At 41.8% G+C, this 19746-nt stretch overlaps 1 protein-coding gene and 1 long non-coding RNA gene across 2 annotated transcripts; one reads left to right on the top strand and one right to left on the bottom strand.

The window, feature by feature from the left end:
* Nucleotides 1–3089: 3089 nt before the first annotated feature.
* Nucleotides 3090–11206, bottom strand: LOC130182027 (uncharacterized). The gene is made up of 2 exons (XR_008829660.1): nucleotides 10826–11206; nucleotides 3090–3953 (listed from the first exon to the last, which is right to left on the bottom strand). It is a non-coding gene; the product is annotated as an uncharacterized LOC130182027 (long non-coding RNA).
* Nucleotides 11207–15063: 3857 nt separating this feature from the next.
* Nucleotides 15064–19709, top strand: liat1 (ligand of ATE1). Its single transcript, XM_056397935.1, has 4 exons — nucleotides 15064–15145; nucleotides 16485–16611; nucleotides 16930–17075; nucleotides 18711–19709. The coding sequence occupies exons 1-4, from the start codon at nucleotides 15064–15066 to the stop codon at nucleotides 19187–19189; spliced, it is 834 nt and encodes a 277-aa protein (XP_056253910.1). The 3' UTR covers nucleotides 19190–19709.
* Nucleotides 19710–19746: the final 37 nt, after the last annotated feature.

Here is a 19746-nt window from a genome sequence, read left to right as displayed (position 1 = left end):
CATTGTCTGAGGCCTACTTATGCACCAGGCGAGGCGTGTGACAATGCAAAAACAGCAATTAAACCGCCTTTGAAGTGAACACGCGCGGTGCGTAAAAGCTTTCCATTTACGCGCGGAGGCAGCAGCTGTATCAGCATGGTCACTCACCGCACAGGGTGTGTGAGTGAGAGGGAGTAAGGTGGACACTATGAACCACAACCCTCTCAACTTACGCACGACCAGCTGACTCAGGTCCTGTTATAAAGTCTATTCTGCCATATTGCAGCGTTTAAACAGGAGTCTCACTGTATATTTATAAAAAGAAATGGGCTTCAACCATTACCACAGTAAATTGGCTAATTGCTGTTTTGTCAATAAGTGACTGTGACTGTGTCGTTTTTAAATTAGTCAGTACACAGTAAAAATGTTAAATTCCTTGTGTTATCTGTTGGGGACTTCCCACAGCGACCAAACCACATGTAAATACTCACACTCAGCAACCTGGCCCAAGTATTATAACACAACAGGGTGCACCTCAACCACCATAACATTAAAATTTTACATATGAAGGAGCACGTTTTCAGATAATTTACCTAATTAAAAGTATGCATGTAAGCAAAATCTAATAATAGTCTCCAAAATAAAAGTAGACTACCCATAAAACAAGAAAATGACCGCTGTGAATGCTGCAGTATTATAATGAGTAACTTTTAACTTGTAGTTGGTCAAGATGAAGTTCATTCTAACTCCATTATACTGTAACCTACTGTGTATAACTATAACTGTGGTTGACTGACTCATTTATTGATGCAGATAGTGAAGAACTCTCCTGGATGAATCAAGAAACTTGGTATAAGAGTTGTTTTCTTTTTCCTTTTTTTTTCTTACTTGAATAGCATCACTCTGCCCTGCTCTACTTTTAACATGGATAAACCAACGTTTCATTCATAGTGATTAAACTCTAATCCACTGAGAATTCAGCACATCGGAGATCAGGGTTTGAGTCATTTACTCTCGTTACTTTAATGTTTGTTTATTTGTTTGTTTGTTTGTTTGTTTGTTTGTTGTGTGTGCTTGAACTTTTTGGAGTAGCTTTTTCTTTTTTTAAGAAAATCAATAATTTCGCTCTTACTTAACTGTTTTTTAGTATTAGTCAAGTATTTTTACTTAAGTAGAACAGACATTTTTTCAGACAACAAATGAAAAAAGGTCAAATCACCAGCTGCAGCAGAGAAGAAGCTGCTGATTTAATTAGCGTCCCAAATCAAACACACCTGCCATGTTGCATGACCAACAGGTGCATGCTGAGTCAGGCTAAATGCTACCTGCTAAAACTGATGTTGGATCCTTCTGCTGGGACTTCTACGTTCACTTCTACCTCCAGTGAGATGTTCACCACCTTTCTGCTGTTTTTGGTCATCCCTGTTGTGACTGCAGAGCTCCTTCAGCTCAGTGTTTGGAAACTCTCTGAAGTGCAGTGAGACCAGAGAGGCTGAGTGGGCTGGTCCTGTTTTGCATTGTATACCATTGAGAATGAGTGAGCAGATAAGTGGGATTTGCAGCAGACTGTGGAGGACTTCACAGTGCACAAGAATCACAGTGACGTTAAGACAGGTGAGTGCAGCAAATGAATGATATGGAGAGGAGAGCATCAACAACTACTGCGTTGCCTAGCAACATAGTGTTTGGCCTGTGGCTGTAGCCGCTGTGGAGTTTATGTTGTTTAAACATCCCCACATTTTCTTCTTCTTTACTCTACTGTTAATTCTATATAAATGTATTGATTGCATTAGGTGCAGTTCTCACCTGGGAATGGTGTAGCCTATTGAAATATCAATGCATACCTGTCTGCATATGCACCTGTAGCCTAAAGATGCTGTTTAATTTAATCGTTTTATCACAGTACATTAACTAACTTTGCACTTTTATGAGTACATTTTTATTTCTACTTGAGTAAAATGTCCTGTAAGTAACAGTACTTTTAATTGAGTATAATTTTCCAGCACTCTTTCCATCTGTCAGAGATTTAATACCATCTGTATTTCCCTCCCTGTCCTGCGGTGAAACCGGCCCGGTCATGTTTAACCTCAGTTTTGCGGATGATCACGCCATCTAGTGGAGATTTAGATAAAATACAACAAGACCCTGAAATTGTAGGTTTAATAGTGCAGCAACACTCCAGTTTTGCCTTATCTTCCCTTATTAATAGACATTGTATCCAGAATATTCCTGTGAGCCCGTGTGGAAAAGTGTTTCTAGTGTCATTTAATTCATTTTTCTGATGTGATTGTTTCCGGCAGTACAAACCACCACAGCCCGTTCAGATTGGTAAAGAAAAGCTGTGCTGCACATATACTCTCAAGTTAGATTTATAATGGAAGACCACTCAAAAATGACATGCCCTGGATTTAACAAATACTCTATGAGGACTGGACTATTTTATAAAGTGACTGACGACACAAAATTGAAACAAGAACTTTCAATGTTTCCCACTCAACCAATTCAGTTTATATTAATGAAGTAATACATTAACCTGCTGCTGAAAACAAATAAACTAAAAAGCATTGTCATGAATGTTGTCAGATGTCAACATTATTTTGCACTCAGTAAGTGATCTCAGTACCTCCCGCTTTTGATGATCTTGTGCTTTCAGCAGTGAATGTTATAGTGTGAAGAAATCCCTCGAAGCAGCTGGTGAAACCTTCAGTCTCTGATGAGCAGACATTTGGTAAGTTTTTCTTCTTTGTCTGGTTTCTATGTTACAATGATCTAACCGGAAGCAGTCCTGACTAAATGCCAGCTTGTTTACTGTTTATGTGGTGATTAGCCTCCCGGAGAACAAAGCCTGAGGGGTTATTGCATATCCATCGCCAATAAACTTCGACTATTTTACATTTAAAGAGCATCTTAATTTACTCTGATCCCTCTTGTTCCCCTTTAATGGGATCACCAGAGACTTAAAAGTTAAAAGGGATGAGTGTGTGACATTTTGCATAAATTTATTGTCTGCCTCTCTGCGTGTGTGTTTTATTTTTGGAGATCCCTTAGTCCTGGGATATGTTTTATTTTCCATAGTGTGCAGTTTTGTCCACAAAAACCTTGAGTCAGAGAAAATATGATGTTCTTTATTGTAAGAAAAAACAAAATTTAACAAGGTTTCTGCAGGGTTAACCAGATAAAATTTAAGTCTAAGACCAATTCTGTACCACAGAGAAAGCAATTTCACACCAGTTTCACAGTAATATTGACTTAAGTATGAAAGCATTTATATTTTTCAGTAGTACATAACGATAATTCTTTAGAAGATCATTAATTAATCATTAAAATATGACCTGGGCCTGGAGAAGCAGCAGATGGATGAATGACAATTAAAAATAATTATTAGTCAAGGAATGTTGAATGAATTAATGATTTTTACATAGTCAGAGGTTGAGAACAATGGTACTTTCCAGAGAAAAGTCACACTTAAAAACATTTTATAATTACCATTACCACCTACAGTTAATAGAGAAAAATATTCAAGACCTTAAAACTTTTTAATACCTTCTTCATCAGTTCTTTTTAAGACTCTTTGAGACCTGCAGATAGCCTATAAATGTCCTAACCTGCCAAAGGAAAAATACACCTTTTTACACGTGATTAACAACAAGAATAGAAACAATGGTGGCTCAGATCCAGCAGGGTATTAAAGTCCACTTTAGACTACTGGCTGTGTGAAACACTGCCTTCCTCAGTTCCCCCCCCACCCCTGCTTCCTCTTCTTGAGTCATCCGGTGCAGGGCTGACCAGAACAGTTCTTCAGCTGGCAGCTTTAGCATGTGTACAGGAACATAAAGCTTGCCAGTGAAGAACTGCTGTGTGTCAGCCATTTGGGGCCGAGGGTGAGGGAGCGCTGGGAGTCAGCCAGCGAGCGTGAGAGTTTGAAACAGACAGGCTCCCTCTCTTCCCTTCTTCTGCTTTAGATGCACGTATTCCTGCAGAAAGAGAGAAGAAGAAATCATTTAACTTCCGCTCCAAACTCCCTGCTCCGGTAGCGTGGGTATGAGGTGGCCCGCAGCCAGTCACACATGTACAGTAAGTGGGTGCAGTGGAGCCACGGTGTGTGTGCGATCAGCTGTGAGTAAGTGGGTGAAATGAGCTGATATGTAAGAACACACAAGATCATGCGTCAGATTACCAGGGGGAGATACATGCATCAGCAGCTCAGCTCTGCCTCTGCACGTTACACGGTGCCAGTAAGAAATTCTTAGATATTCTCTTAGTTATGATGCTCAAAATCACAAACCGGCCTCTGGAAAAACACTCTACTTTTTTTATGTCAGTTACCGTGGTTACGAAGCATGAGCAGGAGGCGATGAAGAGGAGTAGACGGCTTCTATATGACAGCAGAGATCCTGAAATCCTTTCAGAAGTCCAGAAGAGTTATTTATTTTTGCGGAAAACGTTCAGGTGTTTCCCAGAGAGAAAACCTGTCGCTACACCTGGTTTCACGACACACTTTGTATATGTCTGACTAAGCTGTAAGTTTACATGTGAAGAAGTAGCTACTAGCAGCTAATTTATTCTATTAGCTAGCCATCTGGAGCTTGGGCTGTGTTAACAGTAGTTCTGTCAATAAATGCCTCGGGCAGGCAGCTTTCTGCAACTGAAATTACAATGGTCATGTTCACATACAATGGTTAAATATAAATAGGTTTGGTTGTGTGTAAATGAAAGCCACTATATGTACAACTGTTAGCCATGCTAACAGTGCGGTTGCTCTACCCAGCTCATGATTCATGGTTCCCAGAGGATGAATCTGACTGATCTTTAGCCGCTGTTAAAAACATAAAAAGGTATAAGAGGTAAGAACAAGCAACAGGGACACGGAGCTGAATTGATGTCTGTGAGAGCAGCATGGCGAGACAGACACTGATGCTGTTGTGTTAATGGACGATCTTCTTTATGGCAATATAGCAGGATCTCTGAACTTTTTCACTGATGCCACCATTATGATTCAACAACTACTGAATGGATTGCCATAAAAGTAAGTATATTCATGTCGCCCACAGGATGAATTATAATAGCACTGGTTATCCTTCAACATTTCCTCTAGCGCCACCATCAGGTCAAAATTTCTGCTTTCAGTTTGTTTTAAGACTAACTCACAGTGAGTTTAAACATACTGAACGTTTGATCACTTGAAGACTAACACATGTAAAGCGAAAGCAGGTCTGTACTTTTCTTGCCTTCAAAGAATGTAATCTGGTGGTGATCCTGAGATATTGAGGACATGCTCCACTCCTTTGGTTGACGATGAATAACACATGCTGTACATTCCTGCAGTAAGGAGAACCAGAATAATCTCAGGTATTTGAACGCCCCGTAGCCTGTAGACTGTGCACAGCAGGGGAGGGTGGGTCACAATCAACAAGACTTATGAAGATTTTACAGACACCGCCGCGGGCAGAAATGGTTTTGTCTCACACTTTGTTCTGATTCAACTCCAGTGTCATCCTGAGAAGGCCAGAGAGTCATCTCCATTCAGACGTATAATGGTTGTTTATATAAAAAGTACATGGATGGTAGATGGAAAAATACTAATAGGATTTTCTTCCACCTCGTGACAAATCTATCTACATGACACGTATCAGTCTTTTTTTTTTTTTAAATGGGTGAGTCATCACACAGAGGCCATGGCTGCCTGTTCCGACTTGTGACTGATGTACACTAAAAAAAGTTTCCATAACCAAATCTATTACCCTTATCTGTTTTAAACACACTTAAAACATCTAATAAATCTTTCTAAATCAAGTATGGATTTTTGTAATTAATGAGTCATGTAACTGATTACTTGACTCCAAAATGGCGCCTATTCACTGAAAGTTTCTTCTATGTCCCTGTTGCTCTGCCTGCAGGATTTTCACCTCTCCTCCCGTTCAGGAGTCTGCAGTCAGAGCTTGAGGCTCGTTAGCCGAATACGGTGGCACCTCTACCGGGCTTAAGCTCTGCCATCAGTGTCGTAGCCTCCACATCTCCAGTATTTGGTTTGCTTGACATTATTGCTGCTTTACACCACCGAAGCAGCTGACTTCCACACCCATGCTTATCCTTTTGTAAATAGTTTGTTTATTTTCAATGAAATATTCATTAGCACTTAGAGCTGCTTTGTGACAGTTGCTCTCGCAGTTCATGGGGCAAAAAGAGAAAAAATCTTACTTACTTTTGTTTGGTTTGTTTCCACTTTGTGTGGCTCATTACATGTGCATATTAAAGGTAAGCGGGCCTTAACATCGTAACTTATGGTAATTGTTTTAATTATCTCTTTATCTTGTTTTATATTTTATGTTTGTATTTTATTACTTTCCCCATTTGGACAATCAAATACGGCGCTGTATTATTGAGTTATTTTTGCTATTATTAGCGTCTCATCCACGGACTTCTCATTGAAATGTCATGCACATAAAAATGGCCTTCCTGGGCTTTTGTAAAGACATATCTTTTATAGTGGAGATCTATTAGAGAAACACTTTTTGGGCAACAGAGGATTTTTAATAGTTGCAGTACCACCATCGTCCACCAGGGAACACACGTCTTCAGCCTTGCTAGCACCTCTACTTTATCAAAGCAACGCTCTGTGCTTTTAGCAGGTATAATGTTCACCATCTTACCTTAAGGTAGCATGCTAACATTCACAAAATAGCACTAAACACAAAGTAAAGCTAAATTGTCATTAGTTTTTGTAGATATTTGGTCATAAACAAAAAGTGTCAGACACAATTTTTTTACCTGATGATGTGCAACATGAAAAGTGAAGAGATCATCAAAGTTCATACAGTTCACCCTGAACAGGACATGAATGTGTGTAGCTAATTCAAGGCCTTCCATCCAAAAGTTGACATTTCGCTAAAAACACGAATGTCAACGCCCTGGTAGCACAAGAGGAAAAGTAAGGGGATCACTGTCTGGGGACCATGAATGTACCTACAAAATTTTTGTTCCAAGCCATCAAGTAGATGGTGAGCTGTTTCACTGGATAAGTGAAAACTTTGAGCTAGATGAAAAGCATTAGGATTCATCCTCTGGGGGCCGTGAATGTCTGTATAACAATTCTTAGCAATCCATCCAGCGGGTACTAAGATATTTTAGTCCGGACCAAAGCGGTGGATCTACCAACAGACTGACATTACCATCCATTGACAGGTGATTTTGTGGAAATGCATGTAACAGTTGAGAACTTTCACTCAAAACCGCCACTAGAGGCGCTAGAGGAAACATTGGGATTCATCTCCTGGGCACTACACATATCTGGACCACATTTCATGAACTTTGAACAGTTGTTGAAATGTTCTTTTGCAGTTTGTATTGTAAAATGCATGGGCAGCACGTCTTCAAAGGAGTGGAGTTTCCAATGAAGCCCGTCATTCGTCACAGCAATATCATAGAGATCCTGCTACATTGTCGTTAAGGAGACCCTTCATCATGCCTTGTTCACACTGAATCAAACAATGCAGGTGTACTGCAGCCCCAGTGAGTGACAGCATGCCGGTGCAGAATCAGGGGCCAGACGTGTCACACAGCAGCTTTGGCGTTTGTACCGCCATGCCAACTTTTGCTTTCGATCCAGTTCTGTGACTCCCTCCATTAGCGGCTTAGTGTCGAACAGCAACGTTAGCCCAATTGCGTTTTCATTTCCTTTTAAAACAGAATGGTGAGGCGGATTAAGGGCGCAACATCCCCACCTTGAACAAGCAACCCCCCCCCCCCCCCCCCCCCCCCCCCCGCAGGCCCCCACACATGCTCATGAAGTCAGGGAAGAGGACGTACAGTACAAGGCTTCTGGCCACACACAGGACCACTGACAGTCATAACTGTTGACTAAGGCTGCCTCAACCTCAAACTTAAACTGAATTAGTTATTTGTTCCATAGCGTACCACTCCCTCCACAGACAGTGACTGTATCTTTATGTTCACAGCGACGGGCACTGTTGAGCCCCGGACTCTTCTGCCGTGCCACTCTTTCCCATATCTCTTCTTCTTTTCTGTCTTTCCTGACTTGTCTGTCCTCTCCACTCTCTCCCTCGGTCAGATCAGACTGTCCTGCATTCCTGACATTCCAGCTGCGTATGTTAGAAATTCCATCCGGCTGCTGTGGGCTCGCATGGTCTCTTCCACTCCTTCTTTTCCATCCCTCTATCCTTCACCCATCCCCTCTCTATGTACTCGTCTACATCTGGTCTGCACCAGACGGGGCGGACGTGGCTTCACCGTTAGGTTCACCCTCACCTCCCCTCCGCCCTTTTCCTTTTTTCGCACCTCATTCCTCCCCCTCTCCTACTCTTTCTTTGAGCGAGGGAGGCAGACAGAGCCACATGACAGCCAGTGTGGAAGGCCTTGAGACAGGCTTTTATACAGGGGGCAAAAGAGATAACACACAGTCTAATACACAAAAGACTGAGCTTATCTGGGACTGTGGACGTGCACTCTCTGCCATGGCAAGGAGGATAAGAAAGAGGACAGACACACTGGAGTTGAATGAGCAGGATGTGCGTGTCAGAGAGAAATAGGAATGATGGTGTGTAAACAGGAGGGTGTGAATGAACCAGTCACAAAGCAAGGAGCATTTAGTGACATTTTAACTCTTTAGAAGGTTGGCTTATCAGGCCTTAGCTGCGAATGCAAGAGCGGAGTTTCGATTCATTCAACTAGGGAGCTTGAAATTGTGGTCTACGGAAAACAGGTAGAAGCAGCACACGTCTGATGAAGATGGAGAACAGGAGTAGAAAAAAAAAAAGAAAAAGAAGGGTGAGTGGGTCAGAAAGAGACAGACAGGCCTCTCTCCATGCTACCAGCCCACTCATTTCACTCATCAATTCAGGTACATTCCTCTGCTGTGGGTGTGGTCCAGTTGGAGAGTGTTTACTGCCCCAGATTGCACTCTGTAATATAGACTGATTATTTTAGACTGGGAATGGGGACAAAGACAGTGAAAGGGCGGTGGCTTTGGCAACACTCTGATCATAGTGCAGAGAGCCTCCTCTTATGCTCTGCTGCTCGCTGTTTGCTGGACTTTAAAGGCCATCTGACTTTAACCCTGAGATCACCACAAATAAGTAGGTTTTTTTTTTATATATATTTGCTGAGAGGAATAGCTGAATGCCATTCTGAATTCATGACATCCTGGGGGATGGTAATGTGCGGTATGAGGCCTGTAAGCCTGTCCTCCGGCAGTCAGTGCCATTTTGTCTCTAAGAACTGGATTTTTTTCCCCCTAAATGAACCTACATAACACATCCCTTCTTGCCCCATCCTCCCTTGACAAGGCACGCAATAGGAATGAAGGGTGTAACCCAAGTTGAGCAAGATGGCTTCACTTCTGCAAATGCAGGCAATAAAACAGCTCGGGGAGGTTGCGTATTTTGCCTGGATGCAGGGCAAACACATGTAGACAAGATGAGTTTCTTTTTTAACTGACACCCTGCTATTTGCATGTGATCCTCATTGACAGGGTGGCTTATGTCACACTCCTGGGTTGCAATGGCAGAAATGCAGCTCGTGACACAGCCTATTGCGCATTCCTACCAGCGCACTGAACTCTGGCTGAACAATTATGTAAGACAGGCTCCATCGATGTAATATATACTACAGTAAGCCCCCCCCCCCTCTAGCCATTTATTCCAGAGAAAGACTACTTATACATAATTGCACGTTGCTTTTAAAATGTTTTATAGAAGTTTAAAAGACCGTAAAGAATTGTATACGAGTTGAGGAGACTCGAGAGCTCAGAGCCGGACAGGGAGGCCTAAATTCTTTGTTACGTCACCTGCTTCAAGAATGTTTTACTGAACCTCACAAACATCTGCAGTCATATACTTGTGTTTATAAACTCATCCTTCATTTGAAGAATCCCCCCATCTCTGCCAGATGCCTGCTGGTGTCACCGCATTTCTGAGGAATGACTCGGCCTCAGTTATCTTCCTGATTTTCACCTATCCCCTACTTGAGCACAGGCTTATTCCTTGGCCTATAATGAACTCAGCAAATTTTAAGAGGCTTTAAACGCTGACACTTTTTGACAAGTTTGGATTACATAAATGCAGACCTCAACTTGCAACAGCAACATCTTGTTATAGTCTATAAATCCAACATTTGACAGTGAACTGCTTACAAATTCCCTACAGGCCTGGATACAAGATTCCTGCTTTTCTTAATGTGGCAGCCATGACACATAATAGATTTTAATATAATGTAAAAGCGAACCTGTAAATCTTTTAAACATGCTGTCTGTGTACCTTTGCTGGCTTTTATGTTCCCTTCTGTATTCATTTAGACATAATCCTGACTTTTTAGCACGTTTCATTCAGCCCTCGAGTTAATATCAGCCTTGCATGTGCAAATACTCCATGCAGCACTTTACCAACGCCTCTGCCCACAATTTCACTGTGTCAATCATCTAAATGTTGATTAAACGTTTGCAGGAGCTGGGAGGTTGTGGTGGGGTGGCCAAATGTCAAATTTCTAGGGTGCCCATAAATCCTCCTAGCTCCCCTGTGTCAGTGGGCCTGGACGATATGATCTGTGACACACAGGCAGGCCTTCAGCCAGAACTCCTATAACATCAAATCCACAACCTCGAGATTCAGACGACGCCAAACTGTGCCCAAACCCGCCCCTGTAAGACAGGCATCAGACCTGGAGAGGACAATTTCACTTGAATAAAGTCGTGTTAAGGACGGTTTCCCAGCTGCCGATTTCCACGCAAACTGGGTCATCAAGCCGCCACAGGCTAAATCAGGCGGACAGGAACAGGCGTTTAGCCGGCAGACACACACAGACAGCCTCACAGACACTCAGTAATACGCCCCACCTTGACCACCGGCCGGGTCGCTCCTGCGCGGACAGCCCGTCTGAACGGTCCAGCGGAGTTCAGGCTGCCTCGCCCACTGCTCGGCGGAGTCCTGGACCTTCAGCAGGGTGTGTCGCTCTCTGTTGGTTTCTTTTACATCCACGACAGAATACGGTTCGGCAGCTTTTATACATGTGGTGGTGGTGAGGCCACTTTTCAACGCAGCAGCAGCGGAGAAAGCAGCGCAGGACTTCAGCCCCTTTTACACAACTCCTGCCCCACTCCTCTCTCTCTCTCTCTCTCTCTCTCTCTCTCTCTCTCTCTCTCTCTCTCTCGCTCTCTCTCGCTCTCTCTCTCTCTCTCTCTCTCTCTCTCACGCACACACACCCAAGTCAGACACACTCCCGGCTTCCCACTCCGATCAGCTGGCAACGTAATGACGTAGACAACCACGAGAAGCAGACGTCAGAATCGGCACGGATTTGACGTGTACACGCAGGGCTACTGTATGGAGCCCATGAGGCAGCAGATTGACCTGTTTATAATAATCAGTGGAGGAAGTAGTATCGAGATTTTCCACTGAAGTCAAAGTAGGAAGCCACAGTGTAAAAATACCCTTAATCACTTACAGAACAATGTCTTTCCTGTCAGTTGGGTGGTTTATAACAAATATTTTATAACATAATCATATGTTTTGTATGTAAATTTGTACAATTGCTTTTTTCTTCTATGATAATAAGGTAATGATAATGATGGGCATAATGATTATTATTATTTTTACTCGTACATTTCTACTAAATATGCACAATGCAGAACTATAGGAAACAGCAAAATAGTACAATAATCCAGCAACAATATCCACTATTCAGCATAATGTAGCAGCAAGTAATAACAATGAGAATAATAATATCTGTCTGCCACCTCCAAATTGGTGAGCAGTAATTTTGAATGTGTGCTTCAAACATCAGGGAAAAAAAAGCCGGGCAAGGCAAGCAGCTGCACAAGGTCCATGGACCCCAGGGGCCTAATAAAACCCTGGTACAATACTTGGCAAATGGTTAGCTATCAGCTGACATCAACTGACACAAAAGGGGCATTAAAGTGAGGCAATGTAACTTTTCAGAGAATGAATAACACAGTCTTTCTCATACAAATGAAACATCGAATTTCCAATAAATAATAACCAATAAATTAAACCGTTGCTCATTTCAGTTCACTCAGTGTTGTAGTTTTTTGCTGCTACTTCCTTATTTGGCCAGCTGTGATTGTAGCTTACAGCGCCTAATGTTAGCAAACTTTAGATAGATGTCACAGTCTAAGTGATTAGCTTAGCTGGCTTTATAATCTATCCTTACATGTGCTACTGCCACGCTTTATTTTCTCTTTTTATTTTCAGTTTTTTTTTTATCACAAAAGTGAAACAAGATTATTGAAATCATAACCTGCTAACATACAACAACCTCAGCAACCTCAACCATCTTAATCTTACCTTTAGTCACCATCAGCTGCTGGTCATACCAGACCAAGCAAGGCTGTGTTGAAACACAGTGATTGAGTATACTTCTATTGCACATGGCACACCTCCTGTGTAAGAAGGAAAGAATGTGTTATTTCTTCTTTCTTCCTCATTTTAGGGTGTGTCACATTTCATCAGATTATCTTATTTCAGTTTTATGCTTACATGATGTAAGTTCATAAATTTATTTGTACAATTAGTTTTAGTATCTTATTTTTGGTCCAGGGACCCCTGACAGATTTATCTAACTATGGTCAGAAACCCAGCTATGCTACAACCATGTTTCACAGCACATGCGCAGCTTTAATGCAAAACTGAAGTGCGTCGAAAGTCTCAGGGAGAAAGAAAATCACGAACTGTCAGCATTTACGGTAAAATGTCCGGGATGAGTTTGCTGACAAGGCAGCTCTCAAGGTTTCACTTTAAACCTGCATCTAATTGCACAAAAGTTGTGCTGTGATAAGGCAGCGTAAGAGTCTGCAAATGGCCGCCAGAGACATCAGCAGGTCAAAATGAATTTGTTTCTGCCTCAACACTGACGCACACAGACACTCAGGCAGCAAGGACTGTAAGGCCTCTCCCTCTCTCTCGCTCTCTCTCTCTCTCTCTCGCTCTCTCTCGCTCTCTCTCTCTCTCTCCGTCTCCTGGGCTTGTCACTCTGCAGCTTTAAGGTTGCTGCAGTTGGAGAAGCTGCGTCCTCACTGTCACCTGACACAGTGAGCACACACAGCAAATCCACATGAGACCAAATCCGCTGTCTCATGCCCATGTCCTCTCCTCCCTCTGCCTGTTTTAAAACAACTTCGTAGATTTAGTTTTCCTCTGACTATGAAGGTAGATTTAGTGTGACATTTCAGATTCTGAATATGAATTAATGAAAACCATTCGTCTGATTTTGACCTTGGTAAATTCATGGATTCTCTGTGAGTTACTGCCCTTCCCCAGGAGACTTTAATGACCTCCTACTACATGGACATGATGCTGTGTCTGTGGCAATGCTAATCAGTCCGAGGTTGCTCACTGTTACAGGTGGCTTATTGCCTGACAGTCATGTGGCCTTTCTCACGAAGCCAGCTGTGTACATATTTGGGAATCTTTTGTCATGGGCTCACCACTCTAATAGTTTGTGGTTGTTTGGTTAGAGTTTAAATGTCTGTTGTGAAAATGATTATAGAATTACCTCCATATATCTATAAATCTGTACTAAAATATGGTCAGATCTTCATCCATTTTGAAAACACCATTCAAACATTCATACTGCAGGCTGGAAAACACATGTGAACCCCACAGCTAATAACGTCAACCATAGCTCAATGGAGTCAGGGGTTATCAAACCTGGAGTCAAGTCAATGAAACCAGATTGGACGTGTGGTTTAGAGATACCGTTACTTAAAAAAAACACTTCAACATTTCGATTCTGTTGTTCACAAGAAGCATCTGCTGATGTGAAGCATGACTTGCAAAAAAGAGTTCTCAGAAAGACAATCAAGAATTGTTGATTTGCATAAAACTGAAAGGGTTACAGAGTCATCTCAAAGCGATTAGATATTCATCAGTTCTCAGAACGTCTATAGAGAGGTTTGGGTTCTGTGGCTACTCTCCCTAGAAGTGGGCATCCAGCTTAGACGACTCCAAAGACCCAGAGAAACAGCCAAAGGTTTAAATGAATGAATGGTTAACATATTTGCTCACAAGTCTACCATATACAAATCATAGTACATGGTTGCCTGGAGCATGATGTCCTACCATTCACAACAGAAAGGAAGCTACTGCTTTCCAAAGAAACAAAAGTAAACAGGGAACTGCATACCAACATGAAAACATCATCCGAAAGGTGAAGTACAGTGGAGGGAGTATCATGATTTGGGCCTTTGCTGCCTCTGGGCCTGGACAGCTCAATATCATTAAGAGGAAAATGAATTCCCAAGTTTATTAAGGTATCTTACAGGATAATGTCGGGGTGGCTGTCCACCTGATGCAGCAGGACAATGACCCTAAACATCAGAGTAAATATACAACAGAATTGACTTCAAACAAAGAAAAATCCACCATTTGCAGTGGCTCAGTGAGAGCCCAGACTGTAATCTGTAGGAAGAATGGTCATAAAGTCCTCCTGATCATTGAGCAGGTCTGATCTGCCGCTACCAGGAGCTCTTATTTCAGGTTATTGCTACCAAAGGTTCGCTTACTTTTTCCACCAGCACTGTGAATGTTTAATGGCCGTGTTCAATAAAGACACAAAAGGTTATAATTGTTTGTGTGATATTATCTCAGGGATACTGTGTTTGTCTACATGTGTGACTTAGATGAAGATCAGATCACATTTTATGACCAATTAATGCAGAAAACCAGGTCAGTCCAAAGGGGTTGACAAACTTTTTCATGCCTTTGTATAACATTTACTAATTTCAGGCACTAAATCAGCTCAAAGAATAATCTGTGTGCTACATCTGTGTGTTACTCAACATAATTAACACAGAATAACCTACTCCACTATGTTACATGTACCAACTGCTGTACATATTACATATAGTGCCTGGCGATATACCCGTCAGGTTAAACCCCCTTCTGTAAAACATTCACAATGATTGGTTTGAAATTCTGAGTGCTCTCATGTACAAGTCCCCTCCAAACATAATCTAATTTGGTATGTTTGCAAAAGCTGTTGAGCTGTTGTTGAAAAAACGGCCTTGCAGGCAAATGCCAGTGAGCTTACAGCACCTTAAGATCTGTTTGTATAATGATGTCTGCACCAGATGGAGAAGTGTGCACCCCCCACCCCACCACCACCATTCGTGACTCGCAAGCTCATCAGAACAAGACGTGTAGGCAGGGGCATGGTTCACTACACATAAAAACGCAACAAGTCACATGACCTAGTAGAATGAATAACAAATTGTGGATCAAAGGTACATAAGTGTAGTTTTCAAAGCTAAATGTGCTTTGTGTTAACCATAACTGATTCAGTTTGCCTGTATGATTTTGTTTTTTGTCACTTGTAAGAAGAGGCCCTTTAAAAACCACCTGTATCAGGTCTTCATCTCACTGTGACCTTTGTTACTCCTGCATGGATAAATGTGACGTGTCTTCTCTGACTCAGCATCATGATTTATCCTCTTTCTTATTACTGGAAGAGCTCAGATATGTGTGTGTGTGTGTGGGGGGGGGGGGGGGGGGGGGGGTGCAGAGGCGAGACAGACTTGTTTGAGCTCAGAGCCTATTCTTAGCACTGGTTTAACAGCAGACACAACATAGTTTCCAAGATTCAAATTTAGTTATCCAGTAATTATTAGAAAGGCTACAGTGTGTGTAATAGAGTGTGTTGGCCATACTGTGTGTCTGTGTGTTTCGATGTGTGTGTGTGTGTGTGTGTGTGTGTGTGTGTGTGTGTGTGTGTGTGTGTGTGTGTGTGTGTGTGTGTGTGTGTGTGTGGTGTGTGTGTGTGTGTGTGTGTGTGTGTGTGTGTGCGCATGTGATGTGTTTTCTGTATTGAGGAACCAGTGGGGGACTGGATTTAGTGGGACAGGAATAGGATGGAAACTCCCTGGGAAATACCATGCTGTGTGCTGTGGATATTGTCAGAGGCAACATAAAAAAAATCCCAGTGTAGCAATTTAATAAGAAGTAGTTCCTTGAACAATAGTAAAAACACATTGCAGCAGTGTTTTTTCCCTTTGACACAAAAATAAAAGATACTGAAGACACCAATTCATCAACAAGATAAGATAATATTTTATTAAATGTTTTCAAACAATAATCCAGGCTGTACTCATGCTTTAGTTTACATCTTTATTCGTAAAGGAACATTGTATTATTTCCTCTTTTGTAAGTTACATAGTCTCACTTTGAATCTCTTCCTTGTTTTTTTATTATTGTGAAGAGGGGGGCAATTCATATTCACTCTAGACACCAAATTACAGAACACATAATATGAAACATATTAAATATAAGATGCGATAGGATTATAATAAGTCCAAAACTCAAATATGTAAAAGGTCCCCAACCCTTCCTTATACCTAGACTGAAATAAACACAGCGTCGCCCTCAGGTACTTTTGTGTCTGCATTCGTTTAGTCTCTTTGTGGTAGTTTGGTGTCTCTGAAGTTGTTTTGTCTAGTTTTGTACCTCTTTATGACAGTTTTGTGTCTATTTGTGGTAGTTGAGTCTTCTTCCGCCACACGTTGCTCTTCCTGGAGAAGGTGTGTCCTGTTGCCAGAGACGCGTCACCGGGCAACACGGCGAAGTGGGGTTGTGGAAATGCTTGTCCCGGAACAAATAGGAAGTATCAAAGGTAGCGATGTAGTATCTAGCATTACCCACTTTTATTCTGCCTTTTCGTGGTTTGTACAAACGTTTTTTTTATAGGCCACAAAAAATAAAGTAGTTTGTTGTGCAACGACACCTGACGATACGCGCTGTACAGTTCCGTCTCTTGTGAGTAAACGAAGATTTCCAGGTCTCTGTGTACAGGATTAGCTTACATTAATTTTTTTGCAATTCACAGTTGTCTTTCAGACTGTTGCTGTTGTTCTAAGTTTCCAAATTGAATGGTCTCGCAGTTGTATCCTTTTCGTTGTCTGACTCGGTTAACTTGCTTTATTCTGCACAGGTTCATCAGCACTGCGTGCCAGGACTACATCATGCCAGAAAACAAAAGCTGTACGCTGCTGCAGCAGTCCAGTTCTTCTGACAAGAAGAAGAAAAAGAAGAAAAGAAAGAAAGCAACTGACTCCACCACCCCTGCAGAAAATACACGTAAATAGCTTCATTTTTTCGTCTAAGTAGCAGCATCTCAATGTAAACATAGTAAGGAAAAATCCTGTAGTCAGAATTGCATGAACAAAGTGTACTTATAGTTTCAAAAGCACTCAGTATGTAGGAAAATGACCACAGCCAATTACATTATACTGTATCATAGCTTTAGATGTGTAAGTAGCATGTTAATGTGTTTGATTGAGGTGGAGCTAATTTGAACTACTTTAGTAACATTGTTATATTAGTAACAATGCACCATGTTTTATAAACTCTCACTAGGTTTTGTATTCACAATTTTATAATACAAACTAGGAACTACAGCTGTCAAATAACTGAAGTAAAAAGCACAATAATTATGTCTGAAATGTGATGAAGCAGAAAACTAAAGTGGCATAAATCTAGTTTTAACCCAAAAAGTGGATAAATATTTTTACTCAAGTACCTACTATGCCCAACAGCATGGATAAACCACCAGGTCCATCAACAGAGAACTGCTAGAATGAATGATTTAACTCTTTAAATTCCGAGGAAAATTACATTTTAATTGTTTTAATTTGAATCCAGGAATATCATATTGATAAATTAGTTCTACAGTTTTTATTATTATATCGTACACTATAGTAAAAGAAGTAGTAATACAAACAACAGGCCTGTTTACTCTTCCATCATGGTCACTGACATCAGTCATCACCAACGTGTTATAGACAAACAATTAATTACGTTACATACATTTTTTATTCAGAATTTTTTGTGGGACATTTTATGTCTTTACTAGTGAGTTGACAGAGAGATAGGGAATGACATGCAACCAAGGTCTCCACCTGGACTTAACTGGGGACATTGTACTTCATGGTCTGTACCTCTAGGTAACTATATAGCTTGCCAATGGATATCGAGGAGCACATTGGCTGGGTTATCTGGTCTCCAATACAGACACAATAGTTGCTGTAAAGCTCTAAATTTTGTAAAAAAAAAATTAATTACACGTCAGTCCTTCACTGGCCTTCAAAGACAAACCAGCTTGGAATCTGTAATCTTTTTGTGCATTCCCCTCACAGAAATGGAGGATTGAAAAATAGATTTGGGACGGGAGGCTTTGTAACAGCAAAGGAAATTAACTTATTGTGCCACATTCTCTTTATTTAAATCCGATCCTCTAGAAGCAGACCATGAAATACATATTCCTGAAGCACTAAATGTTGCCAAGGAACAGTATTGTCATATAAACTGTCACATAATGAAAAGCCTTAAAGTCCTAAAACTTCTCTCATAGCATGCAGATGTAATTAGTCATGCTACAGAGTTAGGGAGAACAGACTGAACCAAGAACTGGAAAAAGGGTTTAAACTCACCCTAATTTATCGTTGCTTCAGCAGTTTAAATGAAGGTCAATGTAAATGTATGCAACGTAAAAAGTAGTTTGGATCATGTGGGGGTGGTAGAGGATACCCTGCAGGGTTGAATAGGTCACTAGAGAATAGGACCCCAGTGTCGTTCCCCTCACCAGCCTTGTATAGCTCATTACTGTAAACCAAGCCATTAGCCCTCCAACTCCAGAGGGAGTCATTAGTAATCTAAACCCTCAGTTGTCTGGTGCTGTGCATGCGCCTACATGTTTATGTTGCCTTTCTACAGAGAAACCTCAGACTGTATCTTTGCATCCAGAGACCTCGCTAGTGTCCTTGCTGACCCCTCAGAGTCCCGGTCAGCCCCGAGGCCAGCTGCCAAGGCTCAGAGCTGCTAGCAAGAAGGACGGAGAGCGTCTTGCTGGCAGTTTCCGGAGGAGCAAAAAACACCCAAAGGATTCACCAGCTCCACTGACAGCAACAAACAAAACCAGCAGCTGTGGAGCTCCAGCACAGGGGCATCTGTCAGAGCTCTGCACCCAGGCCAGAGAGAGCCTGAGGTGGGAGGGAGTGCTGGAGGACCCCCAGGCTGAGGAGAAGAGGCTGGAGCTGTACAGGGCCAGCCGGCGACAGCGTTACAACGCACATAGAGAGGCTCTATTAAAGGAAACCCTGGATGCCTTGAGACAGACTTTTCCTAAAGAGAGCACAGAGACTGAATCTGACCAACAAGAGAATGCGTCACTCCTGCATTTGAGCATAGACTGAATTAAAGAAGCAAATGAGAGCCTTATGCTGTTAGTCATCACAGGCTTTATTTGTTCACAGTTTAAAATAGATTTAGCCATGGTGAGGCACAGAGTGAAGGTCCTTGGGTGCTGTTAAGACGTTGGACTGAAGACAAACTGAGGATGTTGCCAATTCAATACCCTTTAAAGCACCCGATAGAGATGCTTTCTCTGGCAGGTACAAAATACGTATCCGCAGTGCCATGACTGTCAGTAGACGAGGACAGGACAATCCTCCTGCTGAATAGGCCTGTTAAAAACTTAATAGAGGATTTTCAGAGTTTATCTTGTGCTTCTAAATTATGTAACACTTCCGGAGAAGACCCAAAGTTGATCTTCCAGGACTGAAACCCTATCAGGATAATACCACTGAACCCCCCCTCACATCACATGCAGTTGGTGACAAAGAGGAGGGTTGAATGTATGGGGGTTGATGATTTTAAAATATACAGTAGGTTAGTATTTCTCTTTTTTCTTTTCCTTCTTTTTCTTTTTTTTTTTACAAAAATTTCCAGCACCACGGTGGTTGTGGAGCTG

Source organism: Seriola aureovittata, chromosome 15, assembly GCF_021018895.1.
Source record: "Seriola aureovittata isolate HTS-2021-v1 ecotype China chromosome 15, ASM2101889v1, whole genome shotgun sequence".
NCBI lineage: Eukaryota > Metazoa > Chordata > Actinopteri > Carangiformes > Carangidae > Seriola > Seriola aureovittata.
The sequence above is the reverse complement of the archived record's forward strand: the minus strand, read 5'-3'. Positions and strand labels throughout refer to the sequence as shown.